The 25,804-nt window shown below is 42.7% G+C and overlaps 1 protein-coding gene across 8 annotated transcripts in view; it reads right to left on the reverse strand.

Moving 5' to 3' along the window:
* The window catches only part of UBE2E2 (ubiquitin conjugating enzyme E2 E2), a 424,921-nt gene that overhangs the window by 189,684 nt on the left and 209,433 nt on the right, over window positions 1-25,804 (reverse strand). For 3 of the 8 annotated variants that reach the window (XR_013828490.1, XR_013828491.1, XM_079922468.1), the window contains one exon: window positions 18,614-18,741. The exons of the other annotated variants lie outside the window; for them this stretch is intronic. Coding sequence is in view for 1 of the 3 variants with exons in the window: in XM_079922468.1 (XP_079778594.1) it covers window positions 18,614-18,741 (128 nt within the window). In the remaining 2 variants the exon portion in view is untranslated. The remainder of the gene's footprint in view (window positions 1-18,613; window positions 18,742-25,804) is intronic. 8 annotated transcript variants of the gene reach the window in all.

Here is a 25,804-nt window from a genome sequence, read left to right on the forward strand (position 1 = left end):
TTCTGTTAACAGTTTTTATTGGTCTTAGTTTTCTCCAATTGACTATCTGTTGCCTGCATATCAACTATGGTATAGAATGTGCTTCTTAAGTTGTCCAACTACTTACTTAGAACAAATGTGAAAATTTAAAGCGACACATGCTTAAAGTAATCTCAGAAATCATCAACCAAATTTGATTTTTTTCTACTTTGTATTATCTATTTAAAATTGTAATTTCCCTTATAGATGTTACGAATGAAATGTTGAAAAGACCAACTTTAGAAAAAATAAAAACCAAACCCTAACTGTCAGTGTTTGTGCAGGAAGACGGGACTCCTCCTGGGTAATCCAGAGATCCCAGTGTGCACTCTAGGGTACCACATGCCCATGGAATTGGACCCCATGGACCTGCCTCTCACCCCCTGGATCAAAGAGACCGGGATCTGTAACCCTTTTGTAAGCAGAGAGATTTTCATGTCCCTAGATGGTAAGACCCCCAGGAAGCAAGGAGGGCAGTTATCATAGGGCCACACTGCAGTTCTGGCAAACCAGGAAAGAAAAGGGTAGGCTGCAGGGCAATAATTCTTCCAGAGACCTACAAGGTCCAAAGGCAAGATCTATTGGTGGATTCCAATCCATTAGTTGGAATCTCCATATTTGACCGCTGGTAAACATGACCTTCCCAGGAAGCCTCTAATTACTGTAATGTTCTTAAGTTTTCCAACCCGTCTGATACATACCAGCTTCTTTAACCTGAAGACTCAGATTAGTACTACTTGGGCCTTGTAACATCTGTCTGCAGAGCAACGTGCCAGCTCTGTAACCCCAGGCATTGTAAACCCTTATCCAGAAACTTGCCAGGAAGGGACAATATTGAAGGACTGTGTGCATAGAAAAGTTGTGAAAATAAAGAAAAAGAAAACTGGGATTTTGTGTTTATTTTCGAAATCAGAGGACTTTAAAGAAAAACATACAAACTGGCAGTAGATTACATTTGTCTCTTCTACAGGCAGAATCCTTCACTGAAAAATGGAGTGAATCAATGTTCATTCTCTCGAAACTTGTTTAATCATGTATAATACTAAGGAGAAGTCAAACTTGACGTGTGTATTATAAAATATAGCTCTTCTTCTGCCAGTGAATTAACTGCTCGTCAACTTGACAGGCTCAACTCTACTTTAAGTTATTACTGAGGTACTTGACCATCCTAAGGGTGCAAATACATAAGTTCTTAGTGGGCAGAATGGAACTGCAAAACTCAAGGGGAAGATGCCACAGAGGTCCACCAGTATGACGACAAAGGTGAAGCCATACTGTCAGTGACAAAAATATTTTACTAATGACTAATGCAATTTAGATGTATCCACTTTTTGCTGCAACGGTTTCTTTTAGGTAAATTAAAGATCCCTAATGAGCTTTAAAAAACACATTAAGAATTTCCTGGTGGTCCAGTGGTTAGGGCTCCGTTCTTCCACTGCAGGGGACACGGGTTCCATTCCTGGTTGGGAAACTAAGATCTCACATGCTGCGTGGCACGCCCCAAATAGTAATAATAAAATAAATCAATAAAACAATATCCTTTACCTCCTATCTTCTCTCTGAGGTAACTGACATAGAAGGTTAGAGCTCAAAGGGATTTTGGTGATTCTCTAACTGAAGTCCGTCACTTTACAACTGAAGCAACGTTGATCCATAGAGGTTTATTTAAAAATAAACACAACATTTATGCATCACTGAATCCCTTTGCTGTCCACCTGAAACTAACACAACATTGTTAATCAACTATGCTCCAATATAAAATAAAAGGTTAAAAAAATTAAATAAACACACCACTTAGTGTGTGCCCACGACACCAGGCACCAACGCACATGTTCTGAAGTAACCCCAGCAGCTCTGAAGGACTTCGTCATGCTCAATTTAGAGATGAAGAGTTCAGGAGGCGGATGACCCTACCGAGAACGCATATGCAGTGAGCCAGTTCCAGACCCAAGATTTAAATCTGTCATGTTTTAGCAGTTGTGTGGTTTGGTTCCCCACTCCCCTGGATCCCCTCAATTTCACACCTAATGTTAAGTGACCCTCCCAAGGTCATGCGACTAGAGTAATATTTGAATCCAGGTCTTCTGACATCAGGGATTTAGTGTATTCTCCCTTCTCCATTTCATTTTCATTATTGGGTAGTTAGGTACCTCCCTCAATGAAGTGGACTTTAATACTATTTCTTAGTGACTCCTGTGAGTAAAGTACTATGGTAGATGTTCAGTGTAGCATAAACATCCCCAGAGTAAATGGCTCAGCATGTGCCAAGCTCTTATTTCACTTTATGACCACCACTTTTCCATCTTCTCAGTGGGTCTGATTTAATGTCCTCTTTCATCATCATCATCATCATTATTATTACTATTTTGGCATTAAGCCAGATAATTGTGGGTAATATGGAAAAAGTATAGGATACAGAGTTCTTTGCCCTCGAGTACTTAAAATTTGGTTGGAGACACTAAGATCTGAATAAAGGAGTTAGAGGGACTTCCCTGGTGGCGCAGTGGATTTCGTGCTCCCCGGCCCGGGTTCAATCCCTGGTCAGGGAACTAGATCCCACATGCATGCTGCAACTGAGGAGCCGGCGAGCCACGACTAAGGAGCACATCGGCACAACCAAATAAATAGAATAAATACATAAGATAAAAAATGAATAGAGGAATTAGAAGAAAAAACAACCGTTCAATTGTGTCAACTAGAAGTCCAGATAAAACAGAGTAAAGACTGACATACAAAGGGGAGATGGCACGCAGGACCGACAGGAAGGCCTGGGATGGGGGAAGGCAGGAGACGGGGCTTGAGAAGGGACAGCAGGTGAGCGGCACAGTTCAGGAGGGTCTGTGTGGAGCCAGGGAAGGACACTCTGCAGGAGTTCATGGAAAGAAGGCTGCCTGGAAGTGCAGTGAGGCTTGGAACATCAGGGTTCCACAACCGTAATTTACGGAGGCATTGTCGACGACTGAAAATAAAACTAATAGTTACCATCTATTACTCCCTTTAGCGTCCTCCACTGCAACTCCATTACCTAAGGACTGTCAGGCCCATCTTCAGCTGGTGGAACTGAGGCTCGCTCAAGGCATCTTGCCCAGAGCCACAGGAAAAGTAAGTGCAGGCTCGGTCTTCCAAACCATGTCTGCTGGGTGCCAAGCCCCACACTATTCCTGGCAGTTATTTCTCCATGAAAACCAACAGATTCAACAACCAAAAACGTCACCAAAGCACAAATCTTAGCCTTTCAACTTAAATTATTTTCAACCGTAACACCACAAAGGGAAAAACACACTTAAAAGATCAAAAGCCAAGGAAAGAAAACCTCACAGCCTGAGGTTTCTCTTGCAGCCAGACTGAAAAACTATAAGCACATGTCATGAAGTACATTATATGACCAATAGTTACTGTGAAATCCCAACAGAGCATACATTTCACGTTTAACAGGGCACTTACATTCCTCGTGGCCACCTTAACTGACTAATTGTTTCAGGGAAAAAGTGCTTTGAAGTTTTATCTCAGACTTTTCCATAGTAACATCTCATTTAAATTACCAAGGAAAAGAATTGCTGTTTTGCATTCACTTTGCAAACACACCACAGTGAACTCTATGGAGCCTCTGCAATTCTGAAAGAGCTGGCAAATAATAAATATATTGTTGGAAGAGAAATAAGGAAAGAAGACTCAGAGGTTAACTGTTATTTTGAAACAAGACCCAAAATCCTGTCAAGAGTTTACTATAATGCAAAGAAGAAACAATCCAAAGCTTTCATGAGAGACAGTCACAAAAGCAAGAATCACCAAGACTTCGTTACACAGGACACAACACGATAGAAAACTAGCTGTGAGCTAACTGTGTATATCATGGGCCAATGCTTTCCACACAGCATTTATATGTGTACCTGTCTATTCAGGTACTAACTCTAGTATACTGCACTTAAAATTTTCTTTAATTTTATTTTTAAAAGAGCAAAACACCTATGTAAGCCCTTTAAAAAAATAAAATATCTAGTTTCACCTCAATTTAAAAATCATGAAATCATGGCTTTGATATACTAGTTATATACTTTTCCCAATATACATTAAAATTAATATAGGTAATTATACATTCTTAATGTTTATTCTGTACTACCAGTAATCACTGTGCACACCTCCGGTAGTAAAGCACCATACTTTAAGAGATAACTTTATAGGTGTTCTCCTAATACGGGGACAGTTAAAAAGTATTCCTCTATCACTGTGTAAATTGTTACACAACTCTAAAGAGTGTGAGCTCATACTCATAAATGCACACTAGTGCTTTGAGACGAGAAACTTGGTCAAACTAGAAAGTTTTGTAAAATTTGAGGCATGCTACATAGCTCTCAGTTACGGTTAAACAAATACATTTTTCCATTGATAGCTATTGTTCAAGAGAGCTTTTGTAGGCGTTCAATTAAAACGGTTTAAGGAGCTCTTTAAATATGCCACGATACTTGTCATTAGTTAAGGAAGAAAGCCAGCTGTGCTAGAGCCAGGAAGCTGAAGGATGAGTCAGATTTGGGGATGTAAAGGACAGGGAGAATTCCACAGGCCTGGCCCGGGGAGCAGCAGAAGTGAAGCCCGCTTCTCTTGTTCACTAAAGGATTTGCAATTCAGCCACGGCATCACCACCAGCGGTCTCTCAAGTGCCTGAGTCATACACTTTCATCTTACAGTCCGGTAATGAATTTGTCAGATACTCTTAACCAGCAAAATCTAATGGGTCCTTTTGTGGGGAAAACTTACGGTATCACCACCAGTTCTAAAGTTTTAGACATTTCTGACTTTGGCGGGAAGGTGTTTAATATGAGATGAACTATACTATATGTGGTGTGATTTAAATTCCCTATTGCAGGGGGTAGCTGAGATGCCTGGGTTCTGGGATCACACAGATCTCAGTTCCGTCTTAGTTCTGGCCACTCATTAGCTGTGCGACCTTGGGAGATTCTTTTTTTTTTTTTTTTTGCGGTACGCGGGCCTCTCACCGCTGTGGCCTCTCCCGTTGCGGAGCACAGGCTCCGGACACGCAGGCTCAGCGGTCATGGCTCACGGGCCCAGCCGCTCCGCGGCATGTGGGATCTTCCCGGACCGGGGTACGAACCCGTGTCCCCTGCATCGGCAGGCGGACTCTCAACCACTGCGCCACCAGGGAAGCCCGGGAAATTCTTTTTTTTTTTTTTTTTTTGCGGTACGCGGGCCTCTCACTGCTGTGGCCTCTCTCGTCGTGGAGCACAGGCTCCGGATGCGCAGGCTCAGCGGTCATGGCTCACGGGCCCAGCCGCTCCGCGGCATGTGGGATCTTCCCGGACCGGGGCACGAACCCGTGTCCCCTGCATCGGCAGGCGGAGTCTCAACCACTGCGCCACCAGGGGAGCCCCAACCCGGGAAATTCTTTAAGAAATTCTGTTGCAGGGTCTTCCCTGGTGGCGCAGCGGTTGAGAATCTGCCTGCTAATGCAGGGGACACGGGTTTGAGCCCTGGTCCAGGAGGATCCCACATGCTGCGGAGCAACTAGGCCCGTGAGCCACAACTAGTGAGCCTGCGTGTCTGGAGTCTGTGCTCCGCAACAGTGGGAGGCCCGCGCACCGCGATGAAGAGCGGCCCCCGCTCGCCACAACTAGAGAAAGCCCTCGCACAGAAACGAAGACCCAACACAGCAAAAAAGTAAATTGATAAATAGTTAAATAATAAATTCATTGTTTAAAAAAAAAAGAAATTCTGTTTCAGTTCTTTCAATGGGGATAAGAACAGTACCTACATCGTAGGACTGCTGTGAGGATTCAATCATAGGACATGTAGAAATAGTGCTCAAAGAATAAAAATAATATGTGGATAATAATAAGAAGTCAATATGTGTCAGCCAGCATTACAAGAAGCAGCATCCCTTTGTATGAGACAAAAATTAAGATGACAATTCGAGAATCAGTAAAAGCCCGGGTTACAACACACTTGCCTTTCAGAAGATGTTAGGTAAATAATTTTCTAAGATAAAGATGTGTAGCTGTAGTCTTTGAGTCTATATTGCTAATTGGATCATTTGTATTGGGGATTTCACATATATATGTTCAAAAAACATCTGCTAATTAATGGAGCATTTTCTCATATATTATCTCATTGGATTCCCACCACAAACCCTAAGTAAGCAGCACAAGTATTATTCATATTCTGTAGATGAGGAAACTGAAGTTCAGAAAGGTGCTTTAATCGTCCCACAATTACAGTAACTGGAGAAGCACTTCTCACTACATCACCTTTGCCTTTAATAGCTGCTACTTGTTCACACTCACTAAAGAAATGAGTGTTGCATAATTAAATGTTGATTTAAGATGACTGTTAATTTGTTTTGCTTTGGATGTAAGTAGAATTTACGAAGTATTTTTCAGCACCATAAAATTTCTAAATTAATTCTACTGGATGTATATATAGTTCTCTCTCTATCCTTATTAGGTTCTAGAATAGTATCCTGTTTGGAAGGCCCTAGAAAGGAATGCAAACATGTATATCAATAGTTGATGTTATTCAGATGCTAAACAGACATCCTTCCTAGATTGGCTTACTGCTCCAGAGCCAAGTTATTCTAGAACACTGCAATCACACGGTAGTGTAACTAAGCTGTTTTTCATGAAAGGTAGGATACTGGCTTTATTTTGTCCCCTTGGAAGAAAGTAGCAAGCACATTTAAATAGTGGATTAAACAGTCAATCTACCATCTACACAAAATACGTTGACAATATTGTTGACTGCACAGGTCAGCTTCTGGCCTACCCTTCAAAGACCACCCTTGTTACTGTTACAGAGGATTGTTCTCTTGTGCTATGGCCAGGCTAAGCTCCTCTGCCAGAGTTGTCGATTTGCTGCTAAATGTAAGCCAGGGCTTTACGACCCTTCAAGGTATCACATGCCCATAACAGTGATGTGTGATATGCAAACATGCAATCTTTTCATGAAGGTCCATGTTCATATGTTCTGTACGTTTTAATTTATCGAGAATATTATGATCTTTAACATATTTATTAAAATTGGTTTAATGAAAATGGCTAGCATTAATCCCTCTGATTCTTTTGAGTTGAAAACAGAGGACCAGGTGTGTTACAATAAATGACAGTCACTCAGCATGAAGGAGTTTATAACTGTACCGGAATAAACTTAAAATGGTTTTAGTCTGAAATATAATGAGGTGGCCAGTGGTTACTATATTATGCTGGGTAGTAATTAAGGAGAAATAATAAGTAACTTAGGTACCAGTTTTTAAATGCCAGCCAAAAATTAAAAAAAACAATGGGGAGGAAAGAGAGCAGCTCATCAGATGCAGAAGCTACTCTGTGCAGACGTCTGGCATCCTGGGACCCAGGAGCTCAGGCCATCTCAAGTCACTGGCAAGAGGGTCTCATGGCCCAAATGTTCCATGAGACTTGGACTGAGGGTCATGGCTACTCCTGGTTACTAGGAGTCCCTGTATGGCAGACACCAAGTCTTGGGTCTCTCCCTGGCTTACAGTGATGCCGTATCTTCTCTGATGTGAGAAGTTAAACTGCCTTGGACATCTAGGTTACAGGCTGAGATTCTCCTTCCTAATTCCAGGTTGACTAGAATTCTCCCAGTTAATGTGATTTAAATAGGAAAGGTTGCCATAGGGTGTGGCCACTAGTCAACCTGCCTTAAAAGTGGTTTAGTTTAGTGGATTATCAACTTTTCTCTCTCAGCTCCCTTATGTGAGTGTTTTGGCGGGGGGAAGACTGAACGGTAATTCTGAGTAAGAGGCACTTATAAGAAAAGGCAGGTCTTTTAAGGAACCTCCACAGTGGCTGCACCAATTTACATTCCCACCAACAGTGCAGGAGGGTTCCCTTTTCTCCACACCCTCTCCAGCATTTATTGTTTGTAGACATTTTGATGACAGCCATTCTGACCGGTGTGAGGTGGTACCTCATTGTAGTTTTGATTTGCATTTCTCTAAAAATTCACGATGTTCATATGATCCAGCAATTCAACTCCTGGGCATATATCAGGAAAATATGAAAACTCTTAATTCGAAAATGACACACGCACCCCAGTGTTCATAGCAGCACTATTCACAATAGCCAAGACATGGAAACAACCTAAATGTCCATCAAGAGATGAATGGATAAAGATGTGGTACATACATATACACACGCGCACACACACACACACACACACACACACACACACACAGACACACACACACGCAATGGAATACTACTCAGCCATAAAAAAGAATGAAAATTTGCCATTTGCAGCGACATGGATGGACCTAGAGATTATCATACCAAGGGAAATAAGTCAGAGAAAGACAAATACCATGTGATATCACTTACATGTAGAATCTAAAAAGATGATTCAAATGAATTTATTTACAAAACAGAAAACAAACTTACAGTTACCAAAGGGGGAAGGGGGGAGGGATAAATTAGAAAGTCGGGATTAACAGATACACACTATTATATATAAAAGAGATACACAACAAGGACCTACTGTACAGCACAGGGAACTCTATTCAATATCTTGTAATAACCTATAATAGAAAAGACTGAAAAAGAATATACATACACATACATATGTATGTGTGTGTATATACATATATAAAACAATCACTTTGCTGCACACCTGTAACACTGTAAATGAACTATACTTCAATAAAAAAAGAAAGAAAAGGCAAGTCCTTCAGGAATGGAACATTTAATAACTGCAACATTTGTTGACCCCTTCTAGGTGTGTATATGGCATCTCCCCTGTAGACAGCCTTAACCATCTAATTTGCAATAAGAATAATTTATTATACTGTCTCCTATATACCAGGCACTGTCATATGCACTTTACGTCCCAAACAGGATGGGGTGCTATTATACACCATCCCGGTTTTACAGACAAGGAAACTGAGGCCCAGAGAGGTTCAGTAACTTGCTCAAGTCACACTGACGCTAAGTGGCCCCAGAGTCCTTGACCGATAAGTTACCTGATCGCTGTAAAAGGACTCTTCTATCAGATATGCAGACAGTAGCGTGTAAGAGACAGTGAGGGATGCAAAAGATGAGGTGGCTGGGCATCAAAAGCAACCTTCTTCCATGTTGATAACTGGTTGAGAATTGGTCTCGTTCTTTCCATGCCCTAGGAGTGCCCAGGTATCACTGGACTCTTGTCTTGTGTCTAACTCCACACATTCCCCTCCCGTCTGCTGAGACTGGTGTGGACCTAGCACCCAGGACTGGGGCAAGACGGTTAGTTTCCTGAGCTGGGGTGCAGAAACCTGAGGACTCAGCCTGGGTCATGCAGAGCTAACAGGAGCGTGAGAAGCTGCAGTTTTTCATCACACATTATCACACGCCTGTGTAGATAGTTAAAAACTATCAATGGAGACCAAGGGGGGAGATTCATTGGTCTTTCAAAGTAAACTTAATAATCCCTGGCATTTGTTACCACATAAAGAGAATCAGCATTTTAAGCTTGTGTCCTACTTTAGATGGGCAGCTTGAAAGTACTACTCCTCCTCCAAAATTCTAACAGACATTCTTTTTTTTTTTAATTTTTTTCGGTACGCGGGCCTCTCACTGTTGTGGCCTCTCCCGTTGCGGAACACAGGCTCCGGACGTGCAGGCTCAGCGGCCATGGCTCACGGGCCCAGCCGCTCCGCGGCATGTGGGATCCTCCCGGACTGGGGCACGAACCCGTGTCCCCTGCATCGGCAGGCGGACCCCCAACCACTGCGCCACCAGAGAAGCCCCTAACAGACGTTCTTGATACACGTTTGGTAACAAAGGCATACAGTCACACACAGTTCTTAGCAATATGAAGAATAATCAGCATATAAAGTAGAGAAGACATTAGATAATGAAGACATCCAGTTGGAATCAATACCATACAGTGACAGCAACAGGGAAACAGTTTCGAATTATGCTGTGTATCAATATAATATTTCATACTGAATTATGCTAATCTCGTATTAGTAGAAATGAAAAATATGTTACACTGTATTCCAAGTAAATCCCAGAGTAGGGTATTTATGACGAATCAGTTCACTCCCAAGTTTACACTGCAACCAGAACTGGATGGAATTACAGTTTGTTATAATTTCAGAAAACCTTATAGGGTAAATGAAAATCACGTTTAATATAAATGTCACATCACATAGTCATTTTATTCTTGAAGTAACAGTTTTATTGGAATATTGTGAGCTTTCAGAATATGCAATGTAATCAAGACATTTCAAGTAGAAATATATTCACCTCGCATTTAAAATGTAACAAATATGCAGTAGCATAATCATGGGAATATGATGAATTCTTCTAATGCTAGAAATATCTGTCTTGCAGATTAGATGGAAAGAAGACAAGTTGTGGCTTATTATATCAACTAAAATAAATAAGAAATGCAAGTCATGATATTTTATCCATACGAAAAATCCTTTTAAAGGTAAATGATACTAATGGTAACTAGAAAATTGTTCAGAATACTATGGTCTATGAATAGATGCCTACTTTACTTGACTAGTATGAACTTATAATTTCCTAACATGAATATATAAAATTTCTTGTTTTTACAAATATCTTTGAGTCAAGAATCAAGAACACACTGCAGCACAGCTTAAGACCTGATACTCATTTACCGGTTAGTTTCAATTTAATCAACTAAAGACAACAACATCCGAATCAAAACTACCTAGCGAACTTCTGCTCATTATGGCAAAATGGAGCAAAGACCACACACAGCGTTAATCAGCACACTTGCTTTGCGGTTGCCTTCTAGGTCTGTCACCGGCAACTTGTGGGTGTGGAGTTCCATTTACAGTGGTGGTGCCGGATTTCCAGGGGCTCATCTAAATCGCTTCTCTAGCCCTCCTGAATACCGCACACATTTTAAGAAAGCAACCTGGGGCCAACTCCATGGTTGATGGCCTTGAAACTGTTTCAACTTAGACTAACGGAGGCAGCGTACGGCTGTGGACAGACATGAAATTTAGTGCTTGTACAACTGGTTTTCCCCTTCTACCAATCACTGCTGTGAGAGCCTCAGTTTCCTTATCTAGAAAATGACAATAGTAAAACCCATCAGTAGTTCTCTGTGGAAATTAAAGTATTTTGTGAATTACACAATATTGTAAGAATTTCCAGCACCTAAAACAATAGGCTATGTTCACGTGGACACAGTACATGGTCAAAAGATGGATGAATGTAATGATTCCTTGATATTAATATAGTAACTTAGTAATTAAGCATGCTGTTTCGTTCAGGTATTTACTTCTCCTTGGAATGTCCTTCACCACTTTCACTTCCTTCAGCCTAGGCATCTCCAAATTTTTACGATCCTTTAAGGCCAAGCTCAAAAACCACCTCTTCCAAAATCACTCCAATGATAACCTTGATGGAAAAAAATCTCCCTTTCCTGTAATTACCAAAGAGCTTTGTATTATCCTCATCCTCCTTATATTATTTTTCTATATATTTAATCTCCTCTGATTATATATCAATAAAGATTAGAGCATGCCGTCAAACATCTCATTAATCCTAATAATAGTAATAAGAAGAAGAAGCTCTAGAGGGCTTATTATACACCAAAAATCATATACAGTAGGTCCGCTACATATGAACAAGTTCAGTTCCAAGAGCACACTCATAAGGCCAATTTGTTCTTAAGTCCAACAAAGTTAGCCTCGGTACCCAACTAACACAATCAGCTATATAGCACTGTACTGTAATAGTTTTATAATACTTTTCACACAACTAATACGTAAAAAGCAAACAAACAAAAAATAAAACATTTTTAATCTTACAGTGCAGTCCCTTGAAAAGTACAGTAGTGCAGTACAGCAGCTGGCCTCCAGGGGCTGGCATCGAGGGAACAGCAGGAAGAGTTACTGACTGGAGGAGGGAGGGGAGGTGGGAGATGGTAGAGCTGAACCAGCAATAGGGGGCGGAGGGCCAGCTGCAGTGTCACTCACACCTGACGCTGATGGCACAGGATCTGGTTCCTTGCTGGATTCAATTCTCTCCACCCTCTTGAAAAAACGATCCAGTGATGCCTGGGTAGTAGCTCTTTTTTTCTCGTCATAGATGACACGGTAGCACTGGGTTGCATTCTGAGCGGCTGCTGCAGCCTCCGTGTACCGTTCTACGTTCAGGTCCTGTGCCTCAAAAACTAACAGCGCCGCCTCAAGTAAAGAAAATCCCCTGCCATTTCCTGCGTTGTGAATCTCTTCGTTTCTTCAGTTACTTCTTCCTCTTGCTTCTCTTCGTCCTTTCTCTGGGCCTCCAATTCCATCAGGTCTTCATTAGTAAGCCCCTTCATTAGTAAGCTTTGAAAGCTCGCAACTTGAAGGTTTGTATGTAGGGGACTTACTGTAGAGTTTGAGAGCGTTTTATGTAACCTACGAGGTAGGTACCACTACCACTTTATAGACGAGCAAACAGGAGACAGAGATGGTAGGGCCAGGGTTCGAGCCTGAACCCTAAGCTAAACCACCTGCATCCTGCGCGGCAGGCCAAGAAGGCACAGTGACCATCAGGTCATCTAGGTGGTTGTGATTTGGCAGAGACCAGAACCCAGGTCTTCTGACTTCAACTCCAGCGTTTTCTGAAGCACTTTACCTGTATCTCTGGCTTTCACACTGACTCCAACTTTGTGCCAAAGGACCTCCGAGAGGCAGCTCAACAGCTGAAAGTGCCCACCCATCACAGCTGGTCCAAATCATAAAATAACTCGGGGAGTGTCACCCACTGGGTTGCTGCTGCCCAGCACTGCCTTGAAGGTGACAGCCAGCTTAGTCACTAACCTCCCTGCCAGGAAGTTGGAGATACACACCTGACCCCCCCCACCCAAACTCACAGGATTTGAAACCAAGGGGGATAAAAACCTTTTAGCCAGCAGTCCCCGGTCTTTTTGGCACCAGGGACTAGTTTCATGGAAGACAGTTTTTCCACGGACCGGGGAGTGGGGAGGAGATGGTGTGAGGATGATTCAAGCATGTTACATTTATTGTGCACTTTATTTCTATTATTATTACATTGCAACATATAATGAAATAATTATACAACTCACCACCATGCTGACAGGAGGCGGAGCTCAGGCGGTAATGCGAGCAATGGGGAGCGGCTGTAAATACAGATGAAGCTTCGCCCGCTCGCCCGCCGCTCACCTCCTGCTGTGCGGCCTGGTTCCTAACAGGCCACGGACCAATACCGGTCCATGGCCCGGGAGTTGAGGACCCCTGCGTTTAGCTACTCAGAATAAAATTATTTAGCACAAAGTAAACTTTATATTTTCTTCTTTTCCTTGTGATCATTTAAAACTAATAAAGTTATTTGATTCATTATACAGAAAAGATGCTGAGAGAAGGGGGCTTCATTCTGGTCTGTGGTTGTCCCAGATGACACAAGTTCTGAGGAATACAGAATTAAGTTAGGCAAAGTAGCTCTCTGCTAGCAGACCTTCTTCAGACATTTCCCTTACAACCTACAATGGCCGAGGTGCGGATAACTGGCTCACGCGCTGAGTCTGTGCAGCAGCCCTCAGAGCAACAGAAGGGTTCGTACAGAGGCCCTGGGGGTGTTTATGTAGCTCCCCTACTGTAAAATAGCATTTGCTTTTCTTTTTTCCTCCTCATATTTCGGTTCACGCATATGTTGCTTCATAATCGTGCGTGCGTTTGTAAACACGTTACGGTTCTTTTAGCACTCGCTTATTTTCTCATGCTCAGAAGCCTGAGCAGAACTAAAATGTATCAGTTAAGCAAACTTTAATGGCAGCTGAACTAATTTTGAGTGTAATTCTGCTATATGCATTGGTTACAAGTTTGGCTCTTAGTGTCTCTCATCGTTCCTAGCCACCTCTGAGCAGAGTGCTTATGAAAGAAAAAAAAAATTCATTTTGTTCTAGATAACTGAAGGATGAAAAATAAATTTCAAGAACAAGAGTCCCAGGAGCCCAGGCTGGCCTTTACGGAACTTCCCATGGTTCGATTTGTTTATTAAAAAAAACAAAAAAGTGCTGGCAGGCTTTGAAAACATAAGAGGGGTCAACAACTTGTGAGCACACACACGATCTGTGTTTAGTTTCAATGTGTGTGGCACCACGATTAAGGTAGGAGAGATCTAGTTCACACCATCACTTGCAAAAGATGAGGCAGTATCTGAGTTATTAAATCAGACTATACGTAAAACACAGGCGACTCATGATTACCTTACTTTTTGATTTACCCATGTTTACTTGACTTGTCTGGCAGACGCAAAAGGCACTTCCGGGACTTCCCTGGTGGTCCAGTGGTTAAGACTCTGCGCCCCAATGCAGGGGGCCCGGGTTCGATCCCTGGTCGGGGAACTAGATCCCACATGCATGCCGCAACTAGGAGTTCACGTGCCACAACTAAGGAGCACGCCAGCCGCAACTGAGACCCGGCGTAACCAAAGAAAAAAAAAAAAAAAGAAAAGGCACTTCCTATTGGCGTTTAAGTTGGCGCTGAGAGTTCAGCTAGGTAGCTGAATTGCTTAATTTCAGCTCTGTTGACAGTTCTGTCCCTCGACTTACTCTGCATGCCGGGAAGCCTTTTGGAAAGCCAGCGTTTCAGGTCTCCCAGAAAAAGGAGAGAGCAAAACCTGCAGTCAGCTGTTTCTTGGCAGGGATAGCCCTGACTGTGGCGGAAGGCTAGGACGAGCCTAGTGAGCTCTTAGACTTCTTCGGAATCAAGTCTCCACCCTTGACTTGAGAGAATCTCTGATACATCCATCAAGGAGCAAAGCACACTGCCACATGGAACCCAAGCAGACCAAAAATGTTCCCAACATCTCCTGTGCAACGTGAAGAATCTGAGATCAACTGCAGCTAGATTAGTAAATACACTGTACGGCTTAAAAGGAGGTAGGCTTTTCTTTTAGTGTTTGCAGTTTAAGAAGATTGGCACCTTAAGACTTTCACATAGTTCAAATACAGCTTGAAAAGCACTGTTATTCTAGGTGTGTTTACACGGCATTATTTCTCATGTAAGCACACCCGCACATCACCCGAAAGTGAAAGGCAGCTGTCAGATGACCCTGGCAGCAGGCGGGGGCGTGGGCTATGCTCTCTGGTTTACGAGGTGACAGTTCTCCTTGTCCTTATGTAGGCGAAGGCGCTAGCGTTCCTCCTATCACATCTGCTTGCTAGCTTCCTCTACCTTACGACTCTGTTGTCTTAGGCTGTCTGAGAATTTATTCCATAGTTTCTGTTTTAAAGTTCTCTGAGACTAAAGAAGACACGAGGCAGAACATGAGGCTTAAATCAGATTTCAGAGGGCAGATGGAAAGCACTTAGATAGGAGATGCCCTTAAAGGTCTAACCCAGCTCTCAGCTTTTAAAACTGGGACTCCTTTCATGGGTAGCACCACTTCAAATAAACCATTCTTTTTCAAGGCTTTTCGTTCTTCCAAAATAATAAACTCTTTCTAATAATCTGCTATAAATTAATAACTAATAAACATACCATATGAAAGAAGTAAATTATTACATGTAAGTACTACAAAGTTTTAAAAAATCAGTTACAGAGTATTAAAATCAATCAAATTTAAGAGCAGCTAATGAGCATCGAAAAAGCTCATTTGCTTATAAAAAATCCAAATAGTACAAAACTAAGGAAAGTAAAACACTGGCGCTTAGTCTTCCCGTTAAGTTGCGTTAGCCTAGGATTCTAACAGGTACCTGAACTTAGTGTCAGAATTTTACACAATCTGCAAATATCTCACAAATGCTGCCTCCCTACTGTGAAACTCAAGAGTGCAGAAAACTGTTTCTTTCAGGTTATTTTACGGCAGGCGGCTGAGCTATTTGCTTTCGGTCATTTATCTTCTGCGAGAGCAACTCTGGAGACGCTCAGGAAGAGGGTCCTCAAGGTATTATTAACATCTTAAAACTTAAGAGGTGCTTCCTGGGCCAGTGTGCAAATACACCCTGGAAAGAAAGCCGTGACATCGTGCCCTAGAAGAAAGCTCTGTCAGTTGCCGACAATCAGGAAAACCTATAATTAAAGTTTTAATTATTATTTGCTTTGTAAAGTGGCTTACGTGCAATATCTTGATTTATACTCTATTAGGATTTTCAGTGATTTCCCTTCCGGACCCAGAAAGGCTTATACATGGATTTTTTAAATCCCCAAACTACCAGTTCTAGTCATCTAAAATTTGTACCATTTAAAAAAAAAATTTCTTTTTTCTTCCAGTTTTATTGAGATATAATTGACATGCAGCACTGTATAAGTTTAAGGTGGGCAGCATAACGACTTGACTTACATACACCATGAAATGATGATCACAGCAAGTTTAGTGAACATCCATCATCTCTTATGCTACAAAATTAAAGAAATAGAAAACAATTTTTTTCCTTGTGATGAGAACTCTTAGGATTCAGTCTCTTAACAACTTTCATATATAATGTATTTGTACTATTTATAAATGAGAAGTGAACACGAAGAAAGAGAAAGTATGCTAAAACTTTAATCTTGGGTTTCTTGTTGTTAATACTTTGGGTATTTATTCTGCTGAACTTCCTTTAAACCGTATTCACACCAACCCTCTCTTTAAAAATGGGTTAAAGTATTTTCTCTTTTGCTCACAATGAAAAGTAACAATCAAAGATCTAGAATTTAATGTATAGGAACAACAGCATTAACAGGCATATGACAAAACAAAGCACTGTGATAGGAAAATGGTAAAATAACCCTGTAATAATAAAATACTATGCCACAAATTACTCCAGGTTCCTTAAAAATTTAGTCTTATAAAAACTTTGTCTTTATGAGATAACCAACCACATCCACTCCCCCCTGCCCTTTAGATATTGCTCTCTCTTTTTTTTTCATTCTTAGCCACCCACTGTCTTAATGAAACATACATCAATTTTCTAAAACCCCACTAACACAGACATTTCTCGTCAAGAGAATATGAACATATTCCTCATAAAAATAATGAACCACTGTATAAAGAAAAAAATCGAAATCACTGTAACACAAAGCGTACTTCTATGTTTTTCAAGTTGTATAAGAAATTTATTACCGTTACTACTTTATTTTAGATTTCTTAGAATGGAACGTTTGCTTGCTACATTGATAGCAGAGAGAACACAACTTATCCTGCATAATCGAGATCCCTTAAGAGGTAACACAGTTCAGTGGTTAAAAGACTGACTTGCTAGGTTCAAATTCTGGTCCTGCCACTGACCAGCTAAGTAACCTTGGCTGAATAACTGTGTATTCCGTGCCTCAGCTTCCTCACCTGTAAAATTATGACAATATTATCTCTCAGGGATGTTCTGAAGTTGCCATGTTGTGAAACTTACGTACGTGCCACCCACTGCTGATGTGACGATTCTTCTTTTGGATGCATACACAGCTACGTTAACAAATGTAAATAGATGGCATGAGAAAGTACGATGTAAGCAATTTTTAAAAATAAACTTTAAGAAATTTTAGAATCGTTTTAGAGCTATAGAAAAACGGCACAGATAGTACAGAGAGCTCCCATATACCCTGCACATAAGTTTCCTTATTCACATCTTACGGTGTAAGCAATCTTTAATGATAGCCCAATAATGGAAGGACATTTACTATAGTAGTTAAAACTACAAATTTAATTAACCTGTAATCTCAATAACCCACCTATCAGAACCAAACTTTGAAACTTCTAAGTACTGTATTACGATGAGTACCTGCTGAATTTAATGTTTGGTAACAGCACTGCACTTACTGTACTAATGTAGGACATTTTATAGTCTCATTTAAAAAGGAAGAATAAAATGAGAAAGTTATTTTACTGTGTGTGATTACTTCTATATATATATTGAAGTTGCAAATTAAAACGTGTGAAGAAGAAAATAAAGCTGGGATATTTAAACAGATATTACTTCATAGTTTTAAGATTGAATTTCTCAAGACCATAAGGTAATTAAAGCTACATAAGGGCAATATGGGTGAATACATTTTGAGATGAGAATTTTTAACTTAATTATTTGCTGACTGTTAGAGACCCACATTTACAATAATGCATATAATACAAGGAAAATTTTTCTGGGTTATTAAGGGAACAGAGGTAGAAAGGTACACCTGTAGAAATGTTCAAAGACAGCTCAGGCCCATGGCGTTAAGTGTAGGCATATTCACTGTCCAATTTAGCAGCCACTAGTCATACATGGAGAATTAAATTTAAATGAATTAAAATTAAATTAGGTTAAAAATTAAATTCCTCTGTTGCACTACATTTCAAGCACTCAGTAGCCGCATGTGGTTAGTGGTTACTGTATTGGAAAGTGCAGCCGTGGAACATTTCCACCACTGCAGAAAGTTCCATGGAACAGAACTGCTCAGATAGCCACAGACTGTTTCACTAATCACGCGTAAGCCGAGTCTCAACCCAGAGCCTTCACCTCCTAACCAAACGATTTCTATGAAACTTGCCAAAATGAAGCAAAGGGACCCAAAGGAGGCTTACATCTCGTTTTCTGAAGTGTTTAAGGGGATGAAAGGGAAGAGGGTCTGGCTAATTCTCACATCAGACAAACGGCCACCAAGCAATGGAAACCGTGCTGAGGTCCTCAGAGCCGTGGCTGTACTCACGTGGTGGGGTGGCAGGGGCCAGCGGCCAGGGGGACTCCTCTTCGGGGGCACATGTCCTCACTAGGGGAGGGGCCCCCATATGGGGCCTTCGCACTGGTGGGACCTTCCCCATTATGGGGCTGGGGTTCCTGCCAGTGAAAAATGGGAAATTTCACTGTTAGCCAGCTTTGAGTCTTTCCCTATGTGAGATATTAAAAATGCTGCTTACTGGATTATTCAGTTAATTCAAAGCAGGGTTATATGAGATAAATTCTCAGAACTGATTAACCACGACGTGTGATGATTCTCCCTGCCCCTCAGTCTCCCAGGAAAAATAACCAGCAGCGGGACTGCAACCGTTCAAATCTCAGATCTAGTCACATACCAAAAAGATTAGATTGAACCAGACGACAGTTTTCCCAATCAAGATAAAAAATCAGGATAATTGTTTTTTAATGATCAGTGATGGGCAGTGGTGGAAAGAGAAAATGTAAGCAGATGTAATAAAAACCTCACAAAATCCCACAGCTCCTTATTCTCACCCCATGCAAACGTCTAAAATGAGAGCTAAAAACGAGAAGCAAATGCTTGAATTCCATCCACTTACTTCTCCTGACCGTTTTGTGATTTGGGAGTGATTAATGGTGATCAAATGGTCAAAACAAGGATCTGTTGTTGTTTCTTTAAACAAATTTTAAGAAATCCATGTAAGCAGTTTGTTGATGCCTAATAATGTGGCTAACGATAAAACTCCCCCATGAACGCTTTCATGCACAAAATGTTTTCTACTGGTGCGAGATGAGCATTTTCATGGTTTTAGCTGTAACGTGCACACTTACGGTGGGATATTTCTACTGACATTCTGAAACGGGAAGAATTACCCTAAATTTCTCCAGTTCAAACTCCTTTTGCCTGTATATTTTACAATGGCATACTTTAGGGCGGTAAGGTCAGAGGCCCATATTAATAAAATACTGTGGATTCCTCTGGATAAGGGATAACATCACACTTCTAAAAAGCACTGAAAATGAGACAGGCTGGGACCTGGGACCCTTTGCTGCAGTGCTTGCACCTGGAAAAACGTCTCCTCCAGCAACAAAATACAAAGTAACTATAAGGGACTAAAAATAGCTGCGTGCATGCACAGTTGGGGCAAATTATGGACAAGAAGATACAAAAAGACCAGAAAAAACCCCAACTGCCACTTCTGAAGAGCCGGGAGCAAAAGCAGGGCACTGCGCATGCCCCCCGCACTCAGCACCACCTAAGGGGTGGGCAGACCACCTAAGCCACACCTCCGGCCCAACCCCCAGACACATCCCTACCCTCACCCCACATAAGGAACCAGCTCGCCCCCCGGGGGCGAGCAAGCAAGAGAACGTTTTACTTGTTTCTGATCCCCTCTGCTGCAGCAGGGGCCCCAATAAAGCCTTGCCTGAACTTCTTGTCTGGCCTCTGATCCATTTCTTTTGATTAAGGAAGCCAAGATCTCTGGTCGGTAACCAAAAGATGCGAAAATTTCAGTTTGTGGTTTACTCTGAGATGCAAACAGGACTTGTGCACTGAAACACACGATTTTTCCTACCAGGTACCACAGATGGTGGTTCTGCCAGATTTGCTTCTCCTAATCTCTTGAGTTGCAGCTTTCCCCTCTAATCTCTTATAATTACCTGTGCTCCCAGACAGCAATCAGAGGTCAGGTTACTGCAAAGTACACTTCTCTGTCTGTCCTACAGTGAGACTGGGGGATGGAGAAGGGAATCATAAGCAGGAAGAGCTACTTTACATAAAATTAGATGATAGATTTGAATATAAATTATAGACCTAAAAGAGAAATTATAAACCTTCCAATTCATAACAGAAATGCCTTTCAGATAGTTGGAAGGTATCTAGAATCTAAGTACTTAATGTAAGTTTGAATGTTTCCCACAACAGGAACGAACATCCTCCTTGATTAGTTTCTTATCAGTATCCTTATGGCAGGCCCTGCATAAAAGTATTAATTTAGTAGAACATTTCCTCATTGTATTCAACATCTTAACTGTAGTGAGCGAATTAGGTGTAGCTGCTGCGGCAAAGTACAGTCGTAGAAATTTAAATTTTGACACAAGCGGTATGAAAAGCAGTTCCAGAGTATATGGTCAAACAAAAACACTGACATAAATATCAAAGGCTGCATCAAACATCAAAGACACGCCTGCCTTTCAGGAGCTGACCAAAGTTCCCAGGAGTGGGACTGGAATGCTTCACTGCCAGAGTTTCATTCTAAAAAGATTATGAGGTCACTGACCCGGACAGTCTCAATCAAAATGAAATTCTGCTAGACTTCCTGTCTACCCAGAAACACCCTGATATTCTCAGATCAAAACTTCTTCACAATAGGCTTATCCATTAGAAAAAAAAAACTGCCTTAAAGAGAATGCTTTTTAAGAACAGAAACTTATCACAGGGAACTCTACTCAGTATTCTGTAATGACCTATACGGGAAAAGAATCTGAAAAAGAATGGATATGTGTATATGTATAACTGAATCACTTTGCTGTACACCTGAAACTAGCACAACATCGTGAATCAACTATACTCGAATATAAAATAAAAATTAAAGAAATAGAAACCTATTCTTCCGAATGATACTCACTTTGCTATATAGTCTAAGTTTTCCTGTGACTTTTCTTCCAAGTCACACCATGCTAGAACAGGACAGCAGTGCCTAAAACTACAAAGAATGTTCTGTTCTGAATCGTGAAAGAAAATTATTCTTCATAAAGCTGAGGCTAGCTGAAGCGGCCACGCACGGTACTGCTGGTTCCCTTTCCCAAAGACAGCTGGTGGAGAGGGCCTGACACCATGACCCCTACATCCAGCTGCAAGGATGCCCTGGAGAAAGAAATGCCTCTTTCTAATTCACCCTGGAGGCCATATATGTTAACAGAGGCCCTGAAGACCACTGTATATAATAGCACATTGCACTGACTCTAAAATGATGATGAGCTCTTACTCTGAACCACTAAGAAATTTAAAAATGGCCAAATTAAACTATAACTGATTTCTTATCACAGAAAAATCATACTTATTGAATGGGCTCTCATGATAAGCGGAACATGATATATGCTAATCTTTTTATTTGTGCTCAAGAGTGATATTATGGAAGCCAAATAATGGATTATTATTAGAACTTCTTCACGTTCAGATTTCAAATCTTCCGCCTCACTTTTCAGCTCCAAGATGACCGTTTGACCGCAAAACATGGCCCTTTGTGTCATCAAGAGACTTGCTGACGCAGTGTATCTTGACTGTTGCTCTAGTACTGTCCGTGGAATTTTCTTCCGAGCTGCTGACACCCTTTTTACAAGTTTTTGTTTGCTTGCTGTTTGGTTTTTGGGTTTTTTTTTTTGCATGCACAGGCAATAACAACTAAACTCACAACAGCTACCCGGCCCAAAGCAATTGATATTAGAAATGTTAAAACATGGTTGGGGAGGGCTTCTGAGAATCGCTAAGCTAGAGTAATGGGGCTCCTGAGGCCAGGGTTCTCCACTGCTTTGTCCCATCCACCTAACGATTCACTCATTCCTCAAATAGTTATTAAGCTCCTAGTCTGCGATGCAGGTACCAAGTTAGGGAGAGAGCAGAGCGCAAAGCAGGGAAGGACACTCCCCTCAAGGACCTTAGGAAGAGACTGGCATTCATTGAAAAACACAGAAAATTAATACAAAGCTACAATTATTTTAAGTAATGCAGAGAAGAGGCACATGGTACCATAGTAACATACGACTGATCTACCCTCGTCAGGGAGGTCAGGCAATACCTAAGGAAAGAGCGGAGAGAGAAATATATCAGGCAGAGAAAAGAGCATGTGTAACGGGGAAAAGAGCAAAGAACTTTTCTGCATGGATGACTGTGCCCTGCGGAAAGGACTCTAGACTTTTTGAGGACTATTACATCAGAGCTCCAAACCATACCAATACTGGGGAATCTTAAATGCCATTATGTCCCGGTTCGAATGGGGCCTTATGGGGGCGAGGGAGCGACTGGAGTTATTTCTTGACTTCAAGTGTGTAACTGGGAGACCCTCAGATGGGTCTCTGATATGGGGAGTAAGTGTCATTCGGGTGTGAAGGACTGAGTAGAAGCCTCTGAAACTTTCCCCCGCAAGTGTATTCCTCACTCAAGATGGTAACTCAACAGCAACACCGTGTATACTGGGAAGAACTGCCGAGATGAGAACACTACCAAAGCCTTAGCGAGGAAGAGCAGTGGTCCCTCCTTCTACCGTCTTTTCTATACTTCTAATGACCCTGCAGAAAACATAACGATGGACCACTGCAAGCTAAAAGTGGTGGAAACCCCGAATAGAACTTGCTGTGCTAGAGATGACGGTATACAGCTGCTGGCACTGGGCACCCAGCTATTTGTGCGAATATGGCAATTACGGGCCATGGGCAGAGATAGGCGACTTACTCCCTTGTCTGCTGGTGATGTGAACTCTCCCGATCTCCCTCCAAACTTAGTCTGCAGGGACCCGGACCATCTTGACTTTCCACAGTACGTGACTCTAGTCCACTATACGGACGACCGCGTGTTAACTGGAGCAAGAAATGGGAAGCAGCCTCGTGGGCCTAGTGAAACACGAACACCACACACCACAAAAATTAAGAGACGGGGCACGCTGCTTACGTTTTTAAGAAGCCGAGGGCTCCAGGACGGGCTGAGAACATCCTCTCTAAGGAAAAGAACAGGTTGCTTCTTTCAACATCTACTGCGAAGAAAAAGGTGGGCCTCTTTGGATTGTGGAGCACATGCACATTCCATACTTTATAATACTGTTCGGACCCCTTTATCAGAGACTTGGCGGCGGCCAGTTTCAAGAGTGACCCGAGTGATAGAGAAGGCTTTTGCGGTACATCTAGACGATGATGGATCTGGGGGTGCAGACCTATCCTCGATGGCTAAGGAGTGCCAAGAGAGACGTCACACTGCAGATCCCTGGGGTTCTGGGGCAGAGAACAACGTTCCGTTTAAAAACCAGCCCCCAGTATGTTACGGGGCCCAGGGCCTTGGCATACCCAACCATGGTCAACAAATGACCCTCTGACATAAAGTTAGATGGGCAAGAAAAAACCCACTCTAGGGTGGAAATGGCTTATCTGGGATTAGGCCCAAGTACGTGGGCACTCACGCCACGTGGGCGGAGGGAAGGCCTGGGCTACAGACGCACCCTGACTCCGGGGCAGCAGCGAACGGACAGTTGGTCAGGGGCCTGGGGAACAACAGGGACAGAGGATGTGCTGAGGAGGTCTGGGAAGGATGGATGCAGGTGGCACAGGTCAGGTGCTTTCTGTGCTTCAGGCTAATGCCCACTGGGAAGCATCCCCCAAAATGTCAACATGTGTGCTGTCAAACGTCAACAAAAGGTGGACAGGACGAGTCATTCTAGGGCTGTCAGCCGGCCTCCCGCTCAGGCCAGCAGAGAGTTGATACCATGGGCCTGTGAAGAGAGTGGCAGAGGCTCTTCCTCTCACCAATGCTGGAAAAGTTACTGCAACTGCTACATGTCTCACCTGCCAGCCACAGACACTGATACCAAGCCCTGGATACGGCATCATTACTCAAGAAGACCCATCACTGACTTGGTGTAAGATCAGTCCCATGGGAAGAGGGGCAATGATTTGTCTTTACCACAGTGTTTGGCTTCCAGCTCCCAATACGTGTGCTGCCACCACTGTCCCTGGGCTTATAAAATAACTGATTTCTCAATAGGATATTCCACAAAACACCACCTTAGGCCAAGGCACCCATTTTATAACAAAGGAAATGTGACAATGGGTCCAGAACCTTAGAATCCACCGGTCTGACAACGACTCATCCTCAAAGCTGGCCCAACAGGCAGGGAGAGTGGTCTACTAAAAAGTAACCCAAGAGGCATCTTAGGATAACTTCCTGCAGAGTTGGAGCCCTGCCCTCCAGGATGTGGTACAGGTATTGAAGCAATGGCTTCAATATCTGGTCTGCATTACCGAGAGCTACAATACTCAGGTCTGGTAACCAAAGGATGAAAACAGGATTGGCCTTTGTCATCATCAATCCCAGGGACCCACTTGCAAAATCTGTGTTTCCCATCCACGCAACGCTCGTATTCGCCAAGTTAGAAGTCCTGATTCCTAGGCAGGAGTGGGGGATGATTGTTTCCTCCAGGGGACACGCACAAGTTCCAATAAACTTGAAGCTCTGACCATCTCCTGGTCCTTCTGGACTCCCCGTGTCAATACACCAGCAGAAAACAGGTGGTCAGGTGACTGCTGGGGATGTTCCATCCTGATATCACGAGCAGTGAAGACTATGGCTACACAGTGAGGGAGGAGAGGATGTGTCCAGAACTCGAGGGATTCATCAGGGTATGTCTAGGTGCTTCCACAGCCAGTGGTGACCATAAATGGGAGATTTCAGCACTTACGGCTCAACAGCAACAAGGCAACCAAGGGCTCAGACAATGGAGGGAAGAAGGTCTGGGTCATCTCAGCAGGCCAGCAATTCAAATCAGACCAATTTGCTACCGGTGAGGGAAATCTGGACCGGGTGACAGATCGTGGTGCTGAGTCTGCAGGCGAGCTGCAGCAGTGGAAACTAGTTTGTTTCTCCTCTTGCCTCAAGGCTCTGGCATGTGATTACAGCAGGGCTTCCCCTTAAAGGGGGCTCAGGTACTGCCTGCACTTGGATCTCTGGTCGCTGGGAGGAAGTGAGGGCGTCTCACTCTCGCAAAAGCTGAGGCCCCGTGTCGTGGTACGGAAGCGATGGTGTCTGGCATGGGTGGGTCTGAGCGGCAAAGGGGCAGATGATCCTGGAGCCCTGGACGTACCACTTGAGGTTCTCGCACCCTCTCCTGTCTTGTTTCAGCTGCTTCATCAGCACTGGTGTCCCTGGGTATAGTCTGGCAGTGCCTGCTCATGCCTGGGGGCAGTTCTTGCCTCTCACTCCATGGCTTCGGAGTTGACATGGCTTTGGAGCTACACTTTCACACCACCCATCAACTACCTGGGGGTGTGGAGGAGGTAATACGTTGGAGGGAAACCTTTGACCAGTGGGCGACAGGCAGCAGGGGAAAAATTCTTCTTCCCTTCTCCTCTCACAATGCATAATCTTAGGACACCGTTCAGAGGATGCCTTGGCCTGTGACCTTATAGGATCGGGCAGTCCCAGTAGCTTACACACGTA

Source organism: Stenella coeruleoalba (genome assembly GCF_951394435.1).
Source record: "Stenella coeruleoalba genome assembly, chromosome: 5".
Classification (NCBI taxonomy): Eukaryota; Metazoa; Chordata; class Mammalia; order Artiodactyla; family Delphinidae; genus Stenella; species Stenella coeruleoalba.